The following is a 21567-nucleotide window of genomic DNA, read 5'->3' as shown; positions in this document are numbered from 1 at the left end:
CTATGAGTAACTGCTGAAGCAAGAGGAAGAACATATGTCTTGATTTCCACTGTATTGCACTGTGCATAACCACTGCCACTTGGAGAAAGGACTCATAAAGACCTGGATTCATCTCACTTAACTGCAGTGTCAAAGGAAAGTAGTCAGGAGACTGCTCAGCCTGAGAATGGGAGAAAGCATCACCAGAGGTCCCTGCTGCTGGGGACATAGAGTAGCAAGGTGCTTCATCCCTTCTTGGTGCTGCCAAGAGCACCAGTGAGCCCTGTTCAGTGTCCTGTCTCTCTCCATCTCATTATGACCCATCTGCCATGATTCAGGGGAGGACTGATGAATCAAAACGTCAAAAAAACCCAAGCTTTGCGTATTTATGGGGGCAGGAAATGATTCCTGAATCTTTCAAGTGATTCATGGATTAAATAAAATCGATGGATTCTATGGATTCATAAATAATAGAAATACCACAAGACAGCAGCCCCGTCCCATTTTCCTGCTGCTGCTTTGGCTGTGGTAGTCCTGCATGTCCTTACCTGAGATCTGCCTGTTGGGCTGCCCAGCCTCAACGGGTGTCCTTGGGGCTAGGCTGTCCTGCTCAGAAGGTCTTGACAAAACCTCCCTTCTCCAGCAATAAGGAAACACATTCAGATTTCCAATGGAAATTTATTCCTGGGCAAGATGCACCTTATTTGATCTCCCACCCATATTATCCTCGAACTTAAATCATTCCCTTCCTCCCACCCTGAATGTATTTATGAAGAGTGATCATATCCCCTCTTAACCTTTGTTTTTCTGGGCTAAACAAGCCAAGCTCTTTTAATCTCCACTCCTAAGATAGGTTCTCCTTCTGCTAATCACCCTGTCAGTCCTTCCCACACCTGGTCAAGGAGAAATTAATCCTTTCTTTTTCCAAAGAGAAGCCCCAGAACTACCCACGATATCCCATATGAGGTCGTTCCAACTCCAGTACTACTGTTTCTCTATGTCGACTAAATACATAGTTTGATGCATGAGCCTTTTTGCACAGCAAATGGAAAATAGATACAAATCCATAAACCAATACCATCACACAACCTTACTCAAGGAGATCTCTGTTTCCCTTGCAAGGGCATTCTACTGCTTTGCATCTGTGGGTCCTGCTCTTTAGGAGGCCTGAATCAGTGGGTTTCCATATGTCATTTACCTTGGATGAGCATCAGGGCCTTGTGTTAAAGGAGGCACAGAGGGAAGGCTTGTCTGTGTTTCACTCAGCCTTTGCTCTGGCAAAACTGCCTTTGAAATCATGGCTGAGGGTTTGAACGCCGAAGACGCGGAGTTAAGCGATGAAAAGCATTTTGCATTCGTCTCTTCTCTTTTCAAAGTGATTTTCCAGTTTTACTTGGGGTTTAATTAAATCTCTGTGACCCAGGCAGGGAATTCAGCCTTTCTTGATTCATGCTCTTTTAGGTGGCTCTGATAAGAATTTAGCATCAACAATTGAGCTAACAAGCCCCAGTGAACAGTTTATAGCAGGAGACTTAATTCTATTAACACTTTGCAGTGTCAGGACTCCACTTTGAGCTCGCAGCCGAGAGGAGAGATGGGGAAAGAGGGAGCAGATGTAAAATTTGGCAACTAAATCACCAAGATTCAGCTTCTTTGTGGGCAGAACTCATCTGGAAACTATTTTAGCTGACAACATCAGAATTTCACCTGGTCTGGCCTTTTTTCCCTTTCTCTCCTTGCTGCTGCTCTGCACTTTCTTGGCTCATTGTGATAACGCTGGCAATAAGGAGCGGAACTGAACGGTGGCATTGATAAGAGAAATGAAAGGGTAATGTGATGACATGATACTGGGGTAGGTCCTCTGCAGTTATCCTTGCCTGTGGTGGAGGTGTGCTGGAGTACAGCATGGTCAGGATAAAGATGCTTGTGCTGATGGTTGCAAATAAATCTGTTGCAAGGGAAAAATTGAGGTTATCACACTGCAGAGATGGTTCTCTTTTTGGTGGCAACAGAAATATCTTGCAGGTCTGTTGTGATTCGTAAGCATTTTGTCTCTCTCTTTCCCTCTCCTCCCTACCTTGCTTAAGGTACCACTAAAATCTCACCCTATCCCCTGTGCACTGGGTTCAGATGACAGCTCTTTGCTGTCCCTAGAGGAGATGGTGACAAAGTATGCTATGGGCACACAGACACCCTCCCTTATTCACGAGTTCTTCTGCAGCATCGCTGCGAATTGCAGTTGTCAATGGAGAAGAACGCTCATCAGGGGACTCCATCCGTAATCACTACAAAGAGGATGTGTACATCTAAGTCCTGGATGCTGCCCGATATCAGATCACTGCACGGACTGAACTAACACCCATGTTCCCTCTTCTGGAAGTGTGAAGACTCACTGAGAAACCACAGATGAGGGAAGGTCTGACAATGGTCCGGACCTCTCAGGACAGGAGGCAGCCAATGCACTGGCCTCCAAAGGCTCCTGCCGTTGTGATGCTGCTGGGTTCAGACTCGCTGCGGGAGCCACATCATGAACAAGCGGTGAACACTGACAAAGATCCTCCTGCCTTCATGTCTCCAGCTGTTGGGAATGGCCTCGTGCACAAAAGGCAGCGTCCTCATTAAATTCCATGGAGGGTTGCCATGTGGCCAGCAGAACTTCTGTTTTGTCTCATTTCGATAAGCAGCACAGTAATAGATTCAGCACCTCGGAGCATCGTAGGGTGACAGATGGGAGCTGGGCTCTGGCTCTCATAGGAAAGGCTCCTCTCAGCAGGGAGGCAGTAAGTTTCCCACCTAATCTTCTGTAACCTTCAGACTGCTAACAAGTGTAAGAAGCAAAGCAATGGGTAGTTATTAAATTAATGACTTCATCCCCAAGCTGGTAATAAATATTTTGCAGTTTTATCTCTCCACCCTGTAGACTGCTGTAGACAGACTAGACAGTTTATTAATCTAGCTTCTGGATTTATGTTATTTCACTGTTGAACAGCCTCAGCATGGTTGGGCTGGGTTATTGAACGCTGAAGCCCAAGAAGGAGTCCTCTGGCAAACAGCAAGACCTGAGGAGCTGATTCTTGATCTTGGACTTGGTGAGCTTCAGGCCAAAGACAACTCCTCTGTGGTGCTGAGGCCAAGTTAGCCCCTGTTTGAGTCCACTGCCTCCTGCTCAGATTGGGTGGACTCGGGCTTGTGAGCGAGGAAGAGGCAAGGAGAAGTTTTGGCATATGTTGGCTTCAGTAAGGGCATGACCAAGTTAACCACAGCCATGATGCTGCAGGGTCAGGCATCGTATCTTAGCATGGACAGGTCCTCCTGGGATGGTCTGGCCCTTTGTACTAGTCCTGGAGCTCAGGCAGAGCATATGTCCTTGCTTCATCCTTTCATGGCTCGTGTTTCGTAAGATCACGGATACTCGCTGTCATTCAAATAGAAGAGCGCTGCAGTTATATAAATGAAAGCAAGCTTTAATGGTTGTTATACTTCCCTGTTGACAGGGTCGAAAATGTCTTTAAATCTGATCTTACCATTTTTACAACAGTTGGTGATTTATTCATCCCACGGAAAGATGGGGATGAAGGCATCTGGAATAACGAGAGCTATTTGTCTGAAGGATGCATCATCCACGTGCTTTCCTACAGCCTCAATCCCAGGAGCCCTTCTGTACAAAGAGAAGGTCGTTTCAGGATATATCTTCCCATAAAAGTGTAGGAAAAGTGAGTGTGTTAGCCAGTGCTGGCCAGAGCCTTTAATCCAACCAAGCTGTGCTCAGTGCTGGTTGGGAGGGGAGCAGTTTCCACCCAGGGGCTTCTCTGTCGACCGCAGTGTCATCTCCAGCCCATCCAATTGCTCCCCAGCCACAGCAGCATCTTTCTGCAGCCCAAGGGGGGTGAATTTGATGCCAAATAGCATCTCTCAAGAGCCAAGTTTCTCTCTCTCCCTAGCAACCCCTTCCTGACCAGCCAGCTGTGTGTTTCTCAGGTTGTGGGAGCAGGGTGAAATGAACCAAGCATTAAGACTTCACCCAGAGGAGTTCTGGAGCAGGGGGACCAAAACTGAGGGAAATTGAGACTGGGGAAGAAACCCTTTTCTGCACACATCCAAAATCCATTGCCAGAGCCTGAGTCTCTCAGGGAAAGACTCAGTAAATGTTGACAAGAGGAAGGTACCACTTGAGCAGAAGACTAGAGGAATGGGTCATTAGCAGCTACAATTAACAGTGGCATCAGTGAGGCCAAATGATGCTCTTGTTGGTCAATGGTTTATCAGCATGTTTAGAAACAACCATATGCTGACAAGTATCTTTCCACTTACCTCCTTTAAGCAAAAGACCTGCTCTCCTCTGCAGCCAGCTCTCACCCTGTGCATGGTGGAGGAGGCTTAAGAGCTCTCCTAAGCACACCTATAAACTGACAGTGTACCATCTTAAACCAATTCAATTCCCTTCCCTGCGATAAAGGGCTCCAGTTCAGAGAAGATAACATCTCACAGTGATGGCTCCCAAAGCTGCAGTTTAATACAAATCTAACTGCTCTATTATACAGCACAGCAATTCGTTAAGAAAGGACAAGCATGCATGTCTATTAGCTCTATCTTCATAAGCAAATATTGGCACAAGAAGCTGCTCAGTGGTGCAAAGTCTAATGAACCCCCCTAAAACAATTACATGCCCTTCAGAAACACAGTGTGCCAGCCATGGGGTTTTCTCCTTTAAAGCTGTGCAGCCCTCTGTGGAGAGGACAAAACCTCCTCAACTCTCAGTCCTTGCTCCCAAGGCTGTTTCTGCCAAGGCATTTGGGACCACACGGCTTGGGGATGCAAAGCAGGTCCTACATCTGACTGCTCAGAGGGAGGAAAGCCAGATGCTGATAGAAGAACCTGGAGGACCCCTCCTCAGTCACCCCATAAGCCTGTCCTAAGCCTCTGCCAGTTGTCTTGCCCCAGGGCAGCTTGCAGACATCGAATGAAGACAAAGACCTTCCAATGAACACCCATGGCCATGTACAAGCTTGAGGAAAGGCTTTAAGAAATCATCTTTCTACCCCAAACTCTGCTTTAAATTTTTCTGTCTACAGTTTTTACCCTTTTGGCTCCATTTTACTCTGCCCTTCACCTGTGGGTATTTGTGAGCATCACCTCCTGCTGTAACCCAGCAGCACACGTGCCTCTGCGTGGGGACAGTCAGAGAAGTTCAGCTTAGTTAAACAGAGAATTGAACGTCTTGGCACTGAACCTGCCCGAAATTCCCGTTTGGCCCAACTCGCTCAGCTTGGAATGGCTTTAATATGATTTACCTTATTTCACCTTGGAAGCTACAGCTGCAGCACAGCGATTTCGGCAACTTCAGCAATGACATCTCCAACGCAGAGACCAGAGAGGAATCCTCTTCTTTGCCACAGCTTCCAGATGTGAACGCTCACCAGTGAAAAAGCCCCGTTGTTCCAGGAGGGAAATCTGTGAACATTAGAGTCAGGTGGATAAGTGAGGAAATTTTGTTGACCAAACCAAGCCATCTCCCACCATTTTAGCTAAACCTTAGAGAGAAATTTGATGAGGCTTTTTTGTACATCCAGGAGGGGAAAGCATCCGTCTCTGTGTCCCATCCCAGCGCTGGCATTTCCTGCACTGCTCCCGATGGCATCTCCTCTGCTTGTGTGCTTTGTGGGAGTACAAAGCTGTGAAATCTGAGGGATGCTGAGTGCTGGGAGTGCAGGGTGCAGCCCCCCTGCCTGGGGGAAGGGGCTCCAGCAACCTTCTGGAGCACAAGTCTTGTGAAGAACAGCCAAAGGAGCTGGGGGTGTTGGGAGCCTGTTGAAAAGAGGCTCAAGGGAGACCTTATCACTCTCTACAACTACCCAAAAGCGGGTTGTAGTAAGGTCAGGGTCGGTCTCTTCTACCAAGTAACAAGTAATAGGACAAGAGGAAAAGTTCTCAAGTTGCTCCAGAGAGGTTTAGACTGGATATTAGGGATAATTTCTTCCCCAAAATGGTTGTCAAGCATTGGAATAAGCTGCCCAGGGCAGTGGTGGAGTCACTGTCCCTGGAGGGATTTAAAGGACGCGTAGATGTGGTGCTTGGGGACATGGTTTAGAGGTGGCCTTGATGATCTTTAGGCCTTTTACAACCTAAATGATTCTATGACTAAATAAATACGTACCTTTGCTTGCACTTTTGATTCTCCCCGTCGTGGGCCTAGTGTGATTTTAGGTGCCTGCATGGCTGCATGGTGACAACTTCTTATTCTTGAAAGTCTTCAGAGAAACCAAGCCTAAATTTCCCTTTAATCCTGGAATTGAGTCACTGGGGAGAGCCACATTTGGGGTGGGCAGCCCCCATCCAGAGCTCCAAGGTGGGGGAGCACACCAACCCTCTAAGCCACAGTGCCGAAGGATGGAACCCTCTGGGGACACCGGCAACAGCTCGAAGAAAGACCATAGGAACTAAAGTCACAAACAGAACTGGGTTTTATTATGAAATAACCCTGCCAGTACATAAGGAAGTTCTGTCTGCAAAGTACATTTCCTGAGGAAAGTAGATCACAGTATTCGTTTGCACAGAATAACATGTAGCCTGCTATAACTTTCAATGTGACTCTTTATTTAAATAGGAACAGTATTCCTTCACAGAAACAAGTACTCAGTCATCACGTAACCAACACACAAACGACAAAATAAATATACAACAAGAGCACAGGTCAATGCTTTTTTTCCCCCCCTCCCCGACTTAAATATTAAATAAATAATAAATACACGATTCTCATCTCCTGTTATCAGTGCCTGAAACGATAGGAATGGAAAAGAAAGATCGAACTGAAAAGGTCTCTCTTTTGCCCCACCGTCCCTCCCCCCCCTCAAGTGCCCCCGCAAAAAAACAAACCAAAAACTTATCAAAAGGTCTCAGGTATAAAATATCTTTAAAAAAATTCCCTTCCTTAAAAGAATAAATAACAAAATATATAAAAAATAACTCGGTTGCATCAAAATTCCAAGTAGGAGTTGGAGATAGGGGTTCTTTTTTTTTTTTTTTTGCCTTTTTTTTTTTTTTATTTGGAATATCCTTTTGTTTTTTTATGGTCAAAAGTTTTAGATTTTAAGGTTTTATTATTTTTTTGCGTTTCCTTTTTTGTTTTTCCTATGGTGCAGTGTCCAGTTTTTCAAACCAGTAGAAAATTAATAAATAAAAAAAGATAAATAAATAGCAAAAAAAAAAAAAAAGTTAACAGAAGGTGTTGTCAATATAAATTACATACATCTTGCCAAAATTAAATAATTTACAGGATAATTAAACTAACTACTTATGGGTTTTTCCCCTCTCTTTCTTCCAGGAAGTGCAATTTCTCTACTTTTAAATACTAACTGAATTGCAGTCACAATCAATTTGGACTCTATTTACATGTTAAGAACGCTGTGTTTTTAACACCTCAAATTATTATTATTTCTTTTTTTCCCCCTTTCTTTTCTATTTTTGCACTTGGAATGGGTTCTAAAATAAGTGAACTCATGGAGTCTGATCCTGCAAACACTTACGGACATGAGCAAACCCACCCACCCCAGCTGCCCTGTTGAGCTCAACAGGGGAGCCAATATGAGTTGAGTCACTCGTGAGCTCCAAGGACAGACCCAGTGGCTGCTGCAGTCGCTGGGGAGCTTTCCATCAACTCCAAATCATGGATTACACCCTAAACCCCAAATATCTGCAGGATTGGGCTCAAAATGGCACCACAGTCGTGCCTTTAGGAGTGCTCAGCAAAATCCACCCCGGCTCTGCCTGCCCTGCTGCTGGGAGGGATGTGGGATGCAGGATGCGCCCCATGCTGGGACCCATCAGGGGGCTTTTCCCCTTTTTGCTTCTAAAGCATTTGCAGGAGGGGAACAGGGAGCTCCAGATGGGAACGAACATGGGGAGAGCATGTGGGGTGCTGCAGAGCAGCGTCGCAAAGACATTCATTGAGTTGTTCTTTAAGTGCACAGTGGGCTGCATGGACCGAGCTGCTTACAGAATGCTTCTTTGGAAGAATACCCAATACCTGAATACTCTTTTTTTTCCTCCCTTTTTACAGCGCTTGTGCTGTGATTTTGCAGCAAGCGTAGAACACCGAACCCAAAAATACCCATTGCCCTGTGGATACCTGCAGGGAATCAACTACTGATTGGTGGTAGTAAGCACTTTGCTTGGCCTTTAATTGGCATCTCTCTTCTTGTTGGTTTTTGTTTCTTGGGTTTTTTGCTGTTCATCACAATCTCAGCCGTTTCTCTGGCATTCGATGCATGATCTCTGGACTGGCAGTACTGCGCCACTGCAAGGGTGATCCCAACAATGAAAAGAACCAGAACTGTCATCAAACAGACTTCCAAAAAATCATATACACCGGACCATGACACATTAAAGAATTCTTCTGTAGGAAATATCTGGTATTGGCCTATTCATAATAGCTATTCTCATATTTAAGACAGACAAAGGAATACTGTAGTTGCAAACTCCAAAAGCTTCCCTGAGAACCTTTTTTCCATTGCGCTTTCCACTGGAGATCCAGAACTGCTCTTCAGATTTCTTTCAGAAAATAAAAATAAGCTACTTTATAATACTTAAAGAGTTCCCATGCCCAGTGGAGATCTGAACACTTCAGGGCTGGGAGGCCCAGCACCGGTTCAGATTTACAGGTGGCTTGCAGCTCCAGCACTTGTAGCAACACAGAACATAATTCATGTGTGAGTAGGTGATCTGGACATAGGACCATAGACAACATGAGGGTTTAAGCCAGTCAGATGCTAGTCTTGGATCAGACAAGACCCTGTTCCTGTAACGTTTTAACCCTTGGATCAACTCTGCAAGAGCATGGCAACTCAGGAAAGATGCCTGCTCTTCACCAGCTACCAAGCCCCACAGCCTGCTGGAGAATTCAGCCTTCCATCCTGATCTACCTCGTGGTCCAGGTAGAGAAAAAAATCCCACTTTTCTCAAGAAGGTCCAAAGTTAAGTAAACGAGAACATTGAGTTTGATCAGTTCCATGTCTCAGAAATGGCCTCTTGGTTACATTTTGGTCCTTTTTTTTTTTTTTTTTTTTTTTGTCTTTTTTACTTTTTTCATTCATTAAACAAGTTTTCTAACTTGTAAACCTGAATATTTGGAGGGATAGTTCCATCTTGCTTGCTCATCTCTGTCCCGCATCTCTAAACCTGGATGCCCTTGACGGCTTGCTTGATGGTCTCCAGCAGGTCCTTGTTCTCTGGGTTCTGGTAGCACTCCTGGTTGGTGTACATGTCAGTCAGTGTGTTCACATATGCATCAAAGTTCTGCTCACTAATTGGCTCCTGCAGCCAAAAAAGCCAAATAAAAGTGTTAGAAGTAGAGCAAGAAGATGCTGAGATGTTTCTTTGCAATTAATCCTTGAATTGGTTTGGGTTGGAAGGGACCTTAGAGCTCAGCCAGTTCCAACCCACTGCCACGGGCAGGGACCCCTTCCACTGGAGCAGCTTGGTCCAAGCCCCTGTGTCCAACCTGGCCTTGAGCACTGCCAGGGATGGGGCCACCAGCGCCTCAGCACCCTTATAGTGAAGAACTCTTCCTAATATCTAATCTAAATCTCCCCTCATCATCTGTGCCTGTACCAGCAGCTGAAGGTCTCCACGTTGGAGCCTTTTAGTGTGTGGTGCTGTAGGTATTGAAATCTCATCATGTAATCCCTGCTCCGGCCAGATCCTAGCTGGGTTCTTGATTATGTGCATTGGCCTCATGGAACTATTAACAGCACCAGGTTAAGCATGTGCTGGCAGATTGACAAGCTTGAGGCTGAATTAAGGCATGGAAATGAAGGGCTGGAGGACAAGAGGACTGCTGAAACATCACAGAGAGAATCAAAGGCAAAGTTAGGACAGAAGCCTGGTCACCTTGGGCTGAATGCTGCTGTGCAGCTTCTGCTTTTGAGGGGCATGGTGGTAACCTTGCAAATGCCTAACTCAGAGTTAATGGGGAGAAAAGAAAGGGAGGAGGAAGAAGAAGAAGAGGACTAAAATGAGCAGATGAGTCTCGTGGGCATTCTTTAATTGGAGTTGCCTGAAACCATGAAAAAAATATTTGCTGAACAGTTTATTTGACCTTTATGTGTCAAACACTTGACAAAAAAATAGCTCTCAGCGAGCGGTTTGCTGCCAGTTAGGCAGCTGGGTGAATGCTATCCAAAACTGCTCTGCTGGAGGATGGCTTCTCTCCAACCAGCCTGGATTTAAATACAACCCCCAATGAAAAGGATTCCCAAAAAAAAAAAAAGAAGAGGAGAAAAGATGGCAGAAAGAAAGAAATCAAAAGCTCGCTCCTCTCATCATTGCCATGGTCTTCATGAGTTGTGAGAGGACAGCTTCTCCCGACAACACGAGCCCCCATCCACACACCTGGCTTTGACAACAGTAATTACATTGCTGGGAATAGAGAGAAGGTAATTAATAGCCTTTTGTGGTTTTACTATTTTAATGCAGGCTTTTCATTTTGCAGTAACTCTATGGTAACATGCTGTGGGCTGTGAGACCTTGTTAAATTAAACAAAATGCACTCTCTTTAAGAATGCTATTCTTTGGCTGCCAGCTATTCAAAACTGAATTGAAACTACCTGCATTATAATAGGAGCTCTAAGATCTTTCTGACGTTGAGATCCAATCCCTCCTGATCTCTGCTTGTGCTGTCTTAGCCTAAAAGGTGCTGGGTGCCCTTGATAAAGTTTCCTATTTTGCGATAACGCTCCCAGATGTAATGAGACAGAACAATAGACACAAAAGCAGATCAGCAGAAAAATGACAACAAAAGGGAGATACAATGCAAGCTTCAGAGATAAGGCAAAAGTACTGATCTTATAAAGGACACGTAGGTGTGCGTAGAGAAATCCTTCCACTCTTTAATTGTATATAACCCTTATTGTGGATTGGGTTTGGCACAGCTGCCTCCATCAGGGCCGGCTGGGGTGAGCACTGTCAATGTTTCTTACCATGTGCGGAAGGCGGATATTGGCAAGACTTTGGATTAGAGCCTGGCTCAACCCTGAGAGCTCCAGGAACAGGGCTTCGTTTTGCTCCTCTATGATTTTGTTTTCCTCCTCAATGTTCTTCAGGTTCTTCTCCATGCTGGAGATCTGCAGAGCAAGGAGCACAGCAGGGTCACCAACCCTCATGCGATGGTACCCACCACCATCCACCCAAGGGGCTTGGCCATGCGTTTATGGGCTTGGATCCACATCCAAGCACACAAACCTGTGACTGCAGTTTCACCATGGCTGCTTCCATCTCCGAGTTGGACTCGTTCAGCTCACTGATCTCCTTGTTCAGCTGCTTGATCTCTTCATCGTTCTCTAGAACTGCAGGAGAGATGATTACGGGGCAGTTACCAACATCACTACTCACAAAGTAGCCTTTGCTTTTACATCCTTGAAACGGGACGCACATCTCACCTGCTTCATATACGTGTGTGTTTTTTGTAGTAAGGGTTTTTATCATCACAGTTCAATGACACTTGAATAGGTCAATATGTAAATGCAAAAGCAAATGACGGTGTAGCAGTTGGGGTCCAGCGCATCCCTTGCAAGGTCAATTGGGTCACTTAAAGATTGGGAAGATGCCATTTGACAAACTAATGCATGTCTCGATTAGAAATTACAAAGTTCATAAAACAAAGAATTATTTATAGAAGAGTGCAAGTATTTATAGGTTCCAAGCTATAGAAGTACTCAAGTTAAATGCCTGAACCTTGTCAGAGACCACAGAAACCTCAGTAACAGAACTGGAAACGCAAAGTGCCATCGCTAACAAAATTCCACATCCAGAAATATCTCAGGATTAAAAGCCCTGAATAGGTGGAAATTGCTGAACGACTGCAAGGGGTTTGTAAAACTGCCAGTGAATATTTGATTAAAAACCCCGCAAAAACCTACTACTTCAGCATCATTTTTTACTTGCCTGGAATTTCACTATGGAAACTCCTTCTTTATCGTGTCGCTCAGGAGCGGTGCTGGTAACCACCCCCCAACACCCAGGAAACCCAAGGAGTGGGTGCTCATGACACAAATCATCCTTGCAAACCTGCGGCCAGATTTGAGTTGTTGAATCCCCCCCTCGTCTGCAAAGAAGGGTGCATGGAGCCAAGACCTTTGTACACTGCAAGGCAAAAGGAGTACGAGTCCTTACCATCGCTGGTCTTGAACTTTGTGTTGAGAATTTCATCCCCTGAGAGTTTTCCTTTCTTCCCAGCAAAAGTAGCTCTTGGACACCCCGACAAACTGAAAAGCAATTAAAAACGGGTTTCATGAACTCTTGGTATTTATAGGTGCTTATGTTCCCAACAACAGCTCATACCATTTGGTGGAGTTCATGCTGTGAGACGGTTCTTGTAAAAGCTTTTTATGGCACAGAGGAAATTGCTTTATGAATAATGCCACAAAACTCCTCGTTTATAAAGCGAGAGCAATTTTCTCGAGCAAAGATTAAAAAGCACACCATTTCCTAGAAGAAGGGCTATGACAGGTCAGGAAGGAGAGATGGGTCTGGTCAGTGGTATGAAACCTTTGTTTGGGGTACCCAAGTCCTGTCTGGCATGCTAATGAAAGGACATTATATTACCAGTTTCCTTTATTTTGCTGAATCTAGTTCCATCCAGGGAGACCTTAGAGCAGCTTCCATTAGCTAAAGAAGTTATATGAAAGCTGGAGAGGGGATTTGGACGAGAACCTGTAGGGTCAGGCCAAGGGAGAATGGCTTTAACCTGCCAGAGGGGAGACTGAGCTGAGCTCTTAGGCAGAAGCTCTTCCCTGGGAGGGTGCTGAGGCGCTGGCACAGGGTGCCCAGAGAAGCTGTGGCTGCCCCATCCCTGGCAGTGCTCAAGGCCAGGTTGGACACAGGGGCTTGGAGCAAGCTGCTCCAGTGGAAGGGGTCCCTGCTCGGGGCAGGGGTTGGAGCTGGAGGAGCTTTAAGGTCCCTTCCAACCCAAACCAGTCTGGGATTCCATGATTGTCACTATTGCAATATTAAAACAATCATGCATTTACTTCTAAGTAGAAAATTGCACATAAAGCTGCAGCTATTGAGCCTTGCATGTAGAGCTGACTGATGCTCAAGTGGCATCTGCACACAGATGGGTTAGTCTATGGCAATGTCACACTCACAATGATTTCGACGTTGTGATTTACCTTCTGTGAGTGAGGAAGCTCCCATTGGCATGGCCAGAGCCGTCGCAGCCTGGGGTAGGGCAGGTCGGGCCTTCGTTCTTCAACGACTTCCAGGAAAAGGAGGAGCCATTGAGTGATCCTTCCTTCTGCCTGCGGGCTGCCAGGGGGCACCCCGAGGCGCTCCGGTGGGAGGCGTATTTGCCACTGATGTGTCCAAGCCCAACGCAACCAGGAACCGGACACCTGGGCACAGGGAATTACAGCACAGGAATGAAAAGGGAAGTAAGGAACCTGGGGAGGAGCAGGAACCAGAGCGCTCAACCCTACAGCAGGTCTGCATGATGTGGGAGCACTGCCTGTGCCCACAGGGACATAACCCTTCCCATGAACTGGTCCCTGACCTGGAAGCCCATCAGGCTGTGCAATGAGGTATCTGAAGGGTTTCTGAGCCTGTACCTCTTAAGACAAGACAAATAGACCCTGTGGCACTGCTCAGCCTCGCTTGCCTCCTCTTCTCGGTTCACTTTCCATGGCTACAGAGAGATAAACTTTTGCTCTCAAGGGGATGAAAGGGGGAATTACGGTCACCAGCCCTCCCATCCTTGTGCTTCTGCCACCGTTTCAAGCACACAGGAGCTGTGAGAGGTGTTGTGGAAGCACGGACACAACTTGTGCTGATTGCCAAGAGGATGAGGACCTCTCTAAAGGGCATCTCCTTCCTCCCTGCTCGCATCCTCCCCACCTAATGGCATACTCACTAAATTCAGCCGTTCCACAAAGCCCTTTGTGTCTATTAGTGTTTCTGCTGTAGCTTGCATTTGTTTATAAAGATACTGGTCAATAAGAAATACAGTTTAAAGTTTATTACTCAAGGGAGGTTGCTCTAAAAGAAGGGGAGGTGGAAATAGGTAAGAAATGGCAAAAATAACCCCCGTCTCCTGGCTTTGAAAGCACTTAGGGACTCAGTTTCCCCAGCAAAACACCCATTGAGCTGCTCCTGCCAATCGCGAGCTGCATTTCACTGCCCTGATTGTTTGTGTTTCGTACAAAAGGGAGATGACAGCAAAAGGATGGGGGGGGGGGGGGGGGGGGCTCTGTACATGCAGCCCTTTCCCAAGATAATTTGAAAACTGCTGATCTTGATTTTAATCAGCTGCAAATGCAGCACAATTCACTTATAATATCCCTGCCAGCAGGATCCTCAGTAAATTCATAACATCATTGCTTTTATATGATCACGAGCAAATTACTGAATCCTCAGGAGGAAAAGGATGGGGAAGGGGGGAGGAGGAAGAGCAACAACGAGACAAACCCCAGCATTTAGCGCGCAGCCGTTACAGCCCACCCATTACATATTTTACGCTGTTAATTTAACTTCCATTACGTTTTCATTGTTAACAGATAAAGCAGAGCCTCGTGGTGCAAAACAGCTGGATGGGCCTTTGCTATTAGTATTGGTTCTTTAATTATTAGCATTATTTAACAGAAGCACCAATAGCGTCTGATCAATTCGGCACCTGTGGATGCTCCTGTTTGATGCCAGGGCTGGGCTGAAGGTTGAGGTGATCTGTTCAGTCATGTCTGTAGGAAATTACTTGAGGGATGAACAGCAAAAACAGCAGGGACTCAGTGACTTTCCCCTCGGTGGTGATGTGCAAATCTCGGCTGGGTTCCAAGTGGCGCCCGGTGCAGGTGGAGGAGGGAATTAGAACCAAAGCTCCTTAATGCAAACCCACACCGGGTGCACCTTGCTGTGAGCACTGGGCTGGGGGAAGGCAGCAGGGAAGGGGTCATTGTGCTGGGTTGTTTTGTGCATCTCAGAGGAGCTCCTGCCTGTGCCATGGGATAGAGGGGGAATGCTTTCATGTCCTTATGCCACTGAGACCCTCACAGCCCACCCGGCACTACCTGCAACCACACTCAGCAAGCAGCAGAGGCACAATGAGCCTCCAAGGCCAGAATCAGCTTTATAGCCAGAAAATCCAACCCCATTTCTTGCCACTTTAGCTTCCTGGCATTTGCATTTTTAGGGTGGACTAGGTTAAAGTATACAGGGTGTTCAGTCTGGAGAAGTCTCTGAAGAGACCTTAAAGCAGCTCCAGTGCCTAAAGGGGCTACAAGAAACCTGGAGTGAGGCTTTGGACAAAGACCTGTAGGGACAGGACAAGGAGAATGGCTTTAACCTGCCCGAGGGGAGATTGAGATGAGCAAAGAACCCAACACTGGGGGAGCCACTGGGCTCATTTCTCACTGGTCCCAGCCCTGAGTGGGGCAGGAAAGGAAGAGCAAAGCCTTGCCTTCCCCATCCCACAGGGCACACGTCCCTGGGTGAGGACATAGAGAGGAACAACCACCCAACCAGGGGCTCCGGCTGCACTAAAAGAAGCAACTGTGAACGGTGCAGCAGCTGGGAGTTGCACAACAGCATTTGCTGCCCTTTCCTCCTTTGTGTCGGTGGTTAATGGCGCAGCATTCCACCACCAGCAGCAATGTATTGGAGCCAAAACCGGAGTTTTTATCCCACAGATTCTTGAGGAAGTTGCTTAATTTTTAATAAACTCGGCTAACTCCTGCTAATTACCACAGGGCTCATTTAACCGGGAGCTTTCCTTCCTGTACGCCGAGAACACAGCAGATGGCTCAAATACCATCTTCTTCCTAAAGGTCCTTCCCCCGGCTGGCGCATCCCTGTTTCCCGCAGGGCTCTTCCGCTCCCACAGCCTCCCGCTCCGGCTCAGCCTCTGGTCCAGGGCAAAACCCACATACACAGAGGTATCCACCGTGTTCTGCAAGGGCAAGACCTGCCCTGGGGCTAAAATGAGCCCAAATAGATGCATTTGGGGACAGGCTGCTGAGCCAAAGGGGTTTGGGCAGATAAGCCAGTGCTCGTGGCAAATGGAAACTCTAATGGGGTTAATAAGGTTTTCTTTATCCCTCTCCGTTTCCTTTTATCCCTCTCCGCCTGCACTTGCTGGGTGAGTGGACAGGCCCTGGAAAAGCTGGGAATGCTCTGGATTAGGATCTTGGAGTCAGTGCTGGCCCCAGCATTGCTGTAAAGGCTTTGATGTCTTGTAGCAGCGTGAGAGGTCAAGACGCAGACCCTGAACCTCACATCAGGCTCTGAATGCTGAGCCCGTGATGCTCAGCCTTGCTAAAAGTCAGGACAAATGGATTTCACAGCAAACGAAAGCTGAGTGATTTAAAATCTCCATTCCCACTAGGAATAAATCCCCTGGGATGTTTAGAAAAAATCAGCCTGAGGCAGAGAGAAAAGCTTTTTGTTTGCTTTGGGTATTCAGCCATAGCAAAGACCCTACAAAACACATGTAAGTCCAAGTTACTGGACCTTAGTTGGACTCAGTTCCTGTTTCTGCTGCATTCCTGGGAGATAAGCACCACCAGCACCCCTCACCTGCCCACTGATGCCCAGAAACCTACAATGGTTGGTTTGTCTGTGGGGTTTTACCCTCATTTACAACACTTTAGGAATTATATAAAGCACAGGTAGGAGAGGAACTGCTTGCACCCAGCAGCTTACCTTTCACATCCACAAAAACAAATACACCATTATCTTCCCACTGCCCAATTTTCCAATCACATTCCAACACCACAACACCATTTTTGGGATTAGGGGAAAATTCCTCCCAAAAACCAACAGAAAAGCTTTGGCTCCAGCGCGGGCAGATGATGCTCTGAGCATCATTGTGCTGCTCCGCATAAACCTGTGCAAGGCAAAAGGGGATAGAGCGAAAGGCTCCACTCAGGAGGTATCTCCAGACTTACTTCATCAGCTCTGGGTCTTCTTTGTCATCCTTTGTCGGGGTGATCTTGATCCCACTTTTCTTGGCACGAGGGCAGCCTGACAGACTGTGGTTAAAAAGAGAAGAAAGGCCTGTCTCACTGGCAGAATCACTGCATTTGCTATTCCCCCGCTTCAGTCAGCTTTCCCTTGCATTTGGCACAGTGTTTTTGATCTCCCTCGTTTTGCAGCTTCACATCACGGGGAGAAGTCAGGAGGAAAAAAAAAAGATAATCAGAAATTGAGGGAGATGGACAGTAATTAATGGTGTCTAGATAAGAAGATCTCTGCTAACAGCCTGCGATGTTTAATGGAATTGTTGAAACAGAAGGCTCAGATCTCTGCTATTAATGCTCTAAAGTGATAATAGAAGTCATAAATAGGTAGCATTATTAACAGGAACATTGCATCAGCTAAAATCTGACCCTTTGTCTTTTATGCTGTTGAAAGGAGCTTCTAATCAGATGCTGGAAACATCAGAAAAAAAGGAGAAGTCAGATTAAAGAGATGAAAATAGGCTTCAGTTGTCAGTAACATTAATGTTTTATTCAGAACTTTACAACTCTGCCCACTGCAGGGGGGAGAAACACACACAAAAACCCCCAAAATCAAAACAGAACAGAAAGAGGCTACAGAAAAACTAATTGAAGGGAGATCTTACCTTCTATGCGATGCATAATTTCCTGTTATGTGACCGGAGCCATCACAACCAGGAGTAGGGCACCTGTGGAGGAAAGGGAGGCTCAGATTAGCCTGGGGATGGGAGCAGGGGATCGGTGCTTTGCAGCAGCTCATTGCAAAGAGAAAGTGAGGGACTGTCAGCACAGAAGCAGGTTTTTCATCCTGCCCCTTCTCCCTCCATAAGAACAAGGCCTGGAATATCCACCGGAGCCGATGTATGATGCATGATGGTGGTGTTGGAGAGGAACATCGGTGGGAAGAGGTGGGATGTCGGGAGCACAGTGGGTGGTGGCTCCCAGCTTCTGTCCCCCCTCCTCACAAAGGGGACAGCTCAGGAGATGACAATAAGCCAAATAAAAGATCTTCAGGGCGATGGATGTCATCCTGAAGCCATAAAGAGACAGCAGATGCCATCCATGGCCGTTGGGCTGGGTATAAGCCTAGGCAAAACCCAGAACAATAGCCTACAGCTCTGGACACCTCAGCCACCACCAAAAGGAAGCCCAACTGAAGGTCTCAGCTCTGGCCCCTATGAGTGAGTGGAGCAGTGATTTCCACAGATGCCCTTAGCTTTGCAGCTTGGAAAGAGCCTTCTAAAATGTCCTTTTGGGTTTTTTTTTTGTCACAAAATACCCAAATCCTCCTCTTTGCACCAGCTCTGGGAAGGGTTTGGCATTTGTGGAGCAATGAATTGTTTCCATTGGTGAAAACTTTCAGCACCTTATAGATAAGGTAGGGTGGGAGAGCAGGGACATGTCCTGGTCCTAGAAGGGTGTCAGGGAGACTAAGTCAGGAGCCAAGCTCAGCATGCTCAGACCCAGGAAACCATAAATACAGACAGGGCTGGTGCACTAAGAGAAGGGACACATCCAGCAGGACCTTAGAGAGGATGCACGCTCCGTAACGCATCTGGAAGTACAGGCTGAGGAGATGACAGTGACATCTCCCTATTATGTGCTGTTAAAGTAGAAAGCAAAACTATTTCTTTGTTGTTCTTGCTTCAGGGCGGGATGGAATTATAAACCCACTCCTTTTGCCTTGCAGGACTTTTAAAGAGGGGAAGAGAAGTGATTTGATTTTCATTTTTAATTATCTGGAGACAAATCATACCGACAGAGACCTTTTATTGAATGTTCCAGCCTGGAGCTATTTTTTTTATACCAGGTATATTAACCCCTGAAATAGAATTTATAATAGAAACACTGACATGGCCTTATCTGAAGTTGTGAAAAGCTCTGTCTACGCTATCTGTAATATCTCCAAATCCTCTTTCCCTTCCTTCCTCCTCTGCTCCCATCCTCACTAGGACACAATAGTCCTTGGGAAATAACATTTAAAAGCTTTGTTTTGTCCAGAATTCCTCTGTTTTACGCAGTAATTTGATACAAAGCACTGACACTCGGTACCCAAGGGGAGCAGGGGATGCTGCCCACCAAGGCTTGGTGTGATGCTCTCTTAGGACCAACCCAGTTTGCTTTCTCTCCAGGTCCTTACTGGCAATGGGCACTGTTCCTGAGAGCTTTTAATATCTTTAACACTGATTGCCTGATCACTGGCTATTCTTTAAGGCTGTTGGAGAAACACCAGTTCAGCAAAGCTCTCTTAAGAGGTCCTTTTCAAAATGTATATTGTCTATAATGCATGATTAAGTGTACTTAGTGCTAATCATGCGAGTCCTTTCCATCCACTAGCATATTCTATTAATATCAACTAATCCAGCTACTTTTCCACCTCTGTGATAAGGAGCAGGCTTTTAACAAGCATTTTTCCTGGCACAAGGATTCACATTGGTGGTGGAGTGTGGAGCACTCCCAGCCCCACAGTGCACTACAGGGCACCAAAGAGGGATTTAGGACTTTACCAATCACCTTAATGCCCAAAGGGGCTCCTGCCTGACTCTGCTATGGCTTCAACATCACTGCCAGCACACAGGACACAGGGCATTATTGGTTTTCATTATAAGCCTATGCAATATGAAGTCCGCCATGAGGTTTTCCTCTCTGTAGAGGCTCTTCAGTTATAGATTTCAGTGTCTAAATAACCCTGAAACTGGATTCAAAGCAGGGAGCTCAGAGGAGAATCAGCCTCCAAAGGTAAGCTGGATCCATGGAAGAGATGTTGAAAACAGATTTAAATGAGGTTTCCCCCAAAGGTGCAGGTTGGGTGGAGGAGATTTAAGGTCCCACCAGTGTCTCCATCTCTTTTAAATAAGATTTCTGTTAAACCTCTCTTTAGGGGAAGCAACCAAAGAGAGCATTTGGGAAACCCTCTTGTGAAGAAACCCCCCTACTGAAAATGAGGAGTTTGGGGAAGATGGAAACAAAGCTGCAAACGGGATTCCAAGGAATACATTTGAATGAAAGAGGCAAAACCAGATTCCTCCCTTCAGGATCGGAAATGGGAACATAGGAATTCGGGTGCCCACGAGCCCTTTACCCCTGGCTCTGGGTCCAGCCTCACTGGAGCCTTGTGTGCAGTTCTGGTGTCCTCAACATAAAAAGGACATGGAACTGCTGGAACAAGTCCAGAGGAGGCCATGAGGATGATCAGGGGCTGGAGCACCTCCCGTATGAAGACAGGCTGAGGAAGTTGGGGTTGTTCAGCCTGGAGAAGAGAAGGCTGCGTGGGGACCTAATAGCAGCCTTCCAGTACCTGAAGGGGGCCTATAGGGATGCTGGGGAGGGACTCTTCATCAGGGACTGTAGTGACAGGACAAGGGGTAACGGGTTCAAACTGAAACAGGGGAAGTTTAGATTGGATCTAAGGAGGAAATTCTTTCCTGTTAGGGTGGTGAGGCACTGGAATGGGTTGCCCAGGGAGGTTGTGAGTGCTCCATCCCTGGCAGTGTTCAAGGCCAGGTTGGATGAAGCCTTGGGTGGGATGGTTTAGTGTGAGGTGTCCCTGCCCGTGGCAGGGGGGTTGGAACTGGATGATCTTGAGGTCCTTTCCAACCCTGACTATTCTATGATCCCTCACAAATCAAATTCCCATGGAAATTAATAGGAGCCAACTGTCACTGTATCCTGAATGGCCCCTAAAATTGAGGGTATTTTCCCAGCTGTGCCTCTTCCCTAAAATTAAGCATGTGCCTTTATCCGGGCTTTGGATTATTTGAAAGACATGCGAAAACACTGAATGAAAAGGCACAAACTAGGGAAAAGAAGCCAAATGAAAAAGAAGGACATTTTCCTTGTGGGAAGGAATTCCCAAAGGAAATCTGCCTGGGGTCCAGCTTATTTCTTATCACTGCCCTGAACCCCGCTCCCAAAAATAACCCTTCCTCTATGCCACTGCCTCTCCTCAATGCAGCGTCTGGAGGTTGGACCCCATCACTGCTCTTCGCAGGTGGATTTTGATCGGCTCTTTGAAAGGAGAAGGGAAGGGATGGAAAAGCAAAAGCAGAGCAAGAGGAGGGGGGGGCAGGGAAGGGGGGAAGAGAGAAAAAAGGGTGGAAATAAAGAAAAAAAAGGAGTTTCAAGTTGAGCGCAAACATACTTGAGGTCAGCAGAGTGGGCAGCCATGAGGTTTCTGAGGCTCTTGTCAGCAAGAGGACAACCAGAAAGGCTGAAAGAGAAGAGATGGAATATCTGGATAAGCCAAAAAAAAAAGGGGGGGGGGGGGGGGAAGGGGAAAAAAAGGGGGGAAAAAGGAAAAAGAAAAAGGGCTGGGGAGGGAGAGGGGCAACAGAAGGGGGAGGAACAAGAACCAAACTAAAGGACAAAAATCAAGATGTCTTTAGAGCCCAAACCATGAGCAAAAGGTTGACCCACCTGCGGTGAGAGGCATAGTTTCCTGTTATGTGTCCGCTGCCGTCACAGCCTGGGGTTGGGCAACTAGATAAGAAGAATAAGGAGGATAAGTGGATGGATTCACCTGAGAGCCATGGATCTGCAAAGCTGGCTCCTTCCATCAGACCTCAGTGTGTGTCTAATGTTTGCACGCAAGCAAATGAGCTCTTTCCCCATC

General features: G+C 46.6%; 1 protein-coding gene across 1 annotated transcript in view; it reads right to left on the bottom strand.

The window, feature by feature from the left end:
* Positions 1-9147: 9147 nt before the first annotated feature.
* The window catches only part of MYT1 (myelin transcription factor 1), a 60305-nt gene continuing 47885 nt past the window's right edge, over positions 9148-21567 (bottom strand). Inside the window, exons 15-23 of the mRNA XM_065691311.1 lie at positions 21372-21434; positions 21097-21165; positions 17582-17644; positions 16905-16988; positions 13143-13364; positions 12145-12236; positions 11215-11318; positions 10953-11096; positions 9148-9288 (exon numbers count right to left, since the gene is read on the bottom strand). Of these exons, the coding sequence (XP_065547383.1) occupies positions 9148-9288; positions 10953-11096; positions 11215-11318; positions 12145-12236; positions 13143-13364; positions 16905-16988; positions 17582-17644; positions 21097-21165; positions 21372-21434 (982 nt within the window). The remainder of the gene's footprint in view (positions 9289-10952; positions 11097-11214; positions 11319-12144; positions 12237-13142; positions 13365-16904; positions 16989-17581; positions 17645-21096; positions 21166-21371; positions 21435-21567) is intronic.

The sequence above is a fragment of the Lathamus discolor genome, chromosome 11 (genome assembly GCF_037157495.1).
Source record: "Lathamus discolor isolate bLatDis1 chromosome 11, bLatDis1.hap1, whole genome shotgun sequence".
NCBI classification, from domain to species: domain Eukaryota; kingdom Metazoa; phylum Chordata; class Aves; order Psittaciformes; family Psittacidae; genus Lathamus; species Lathamus discolor.
This window is presented reverse-complemented; position numbering and strand designations above follow the sequence as displayed.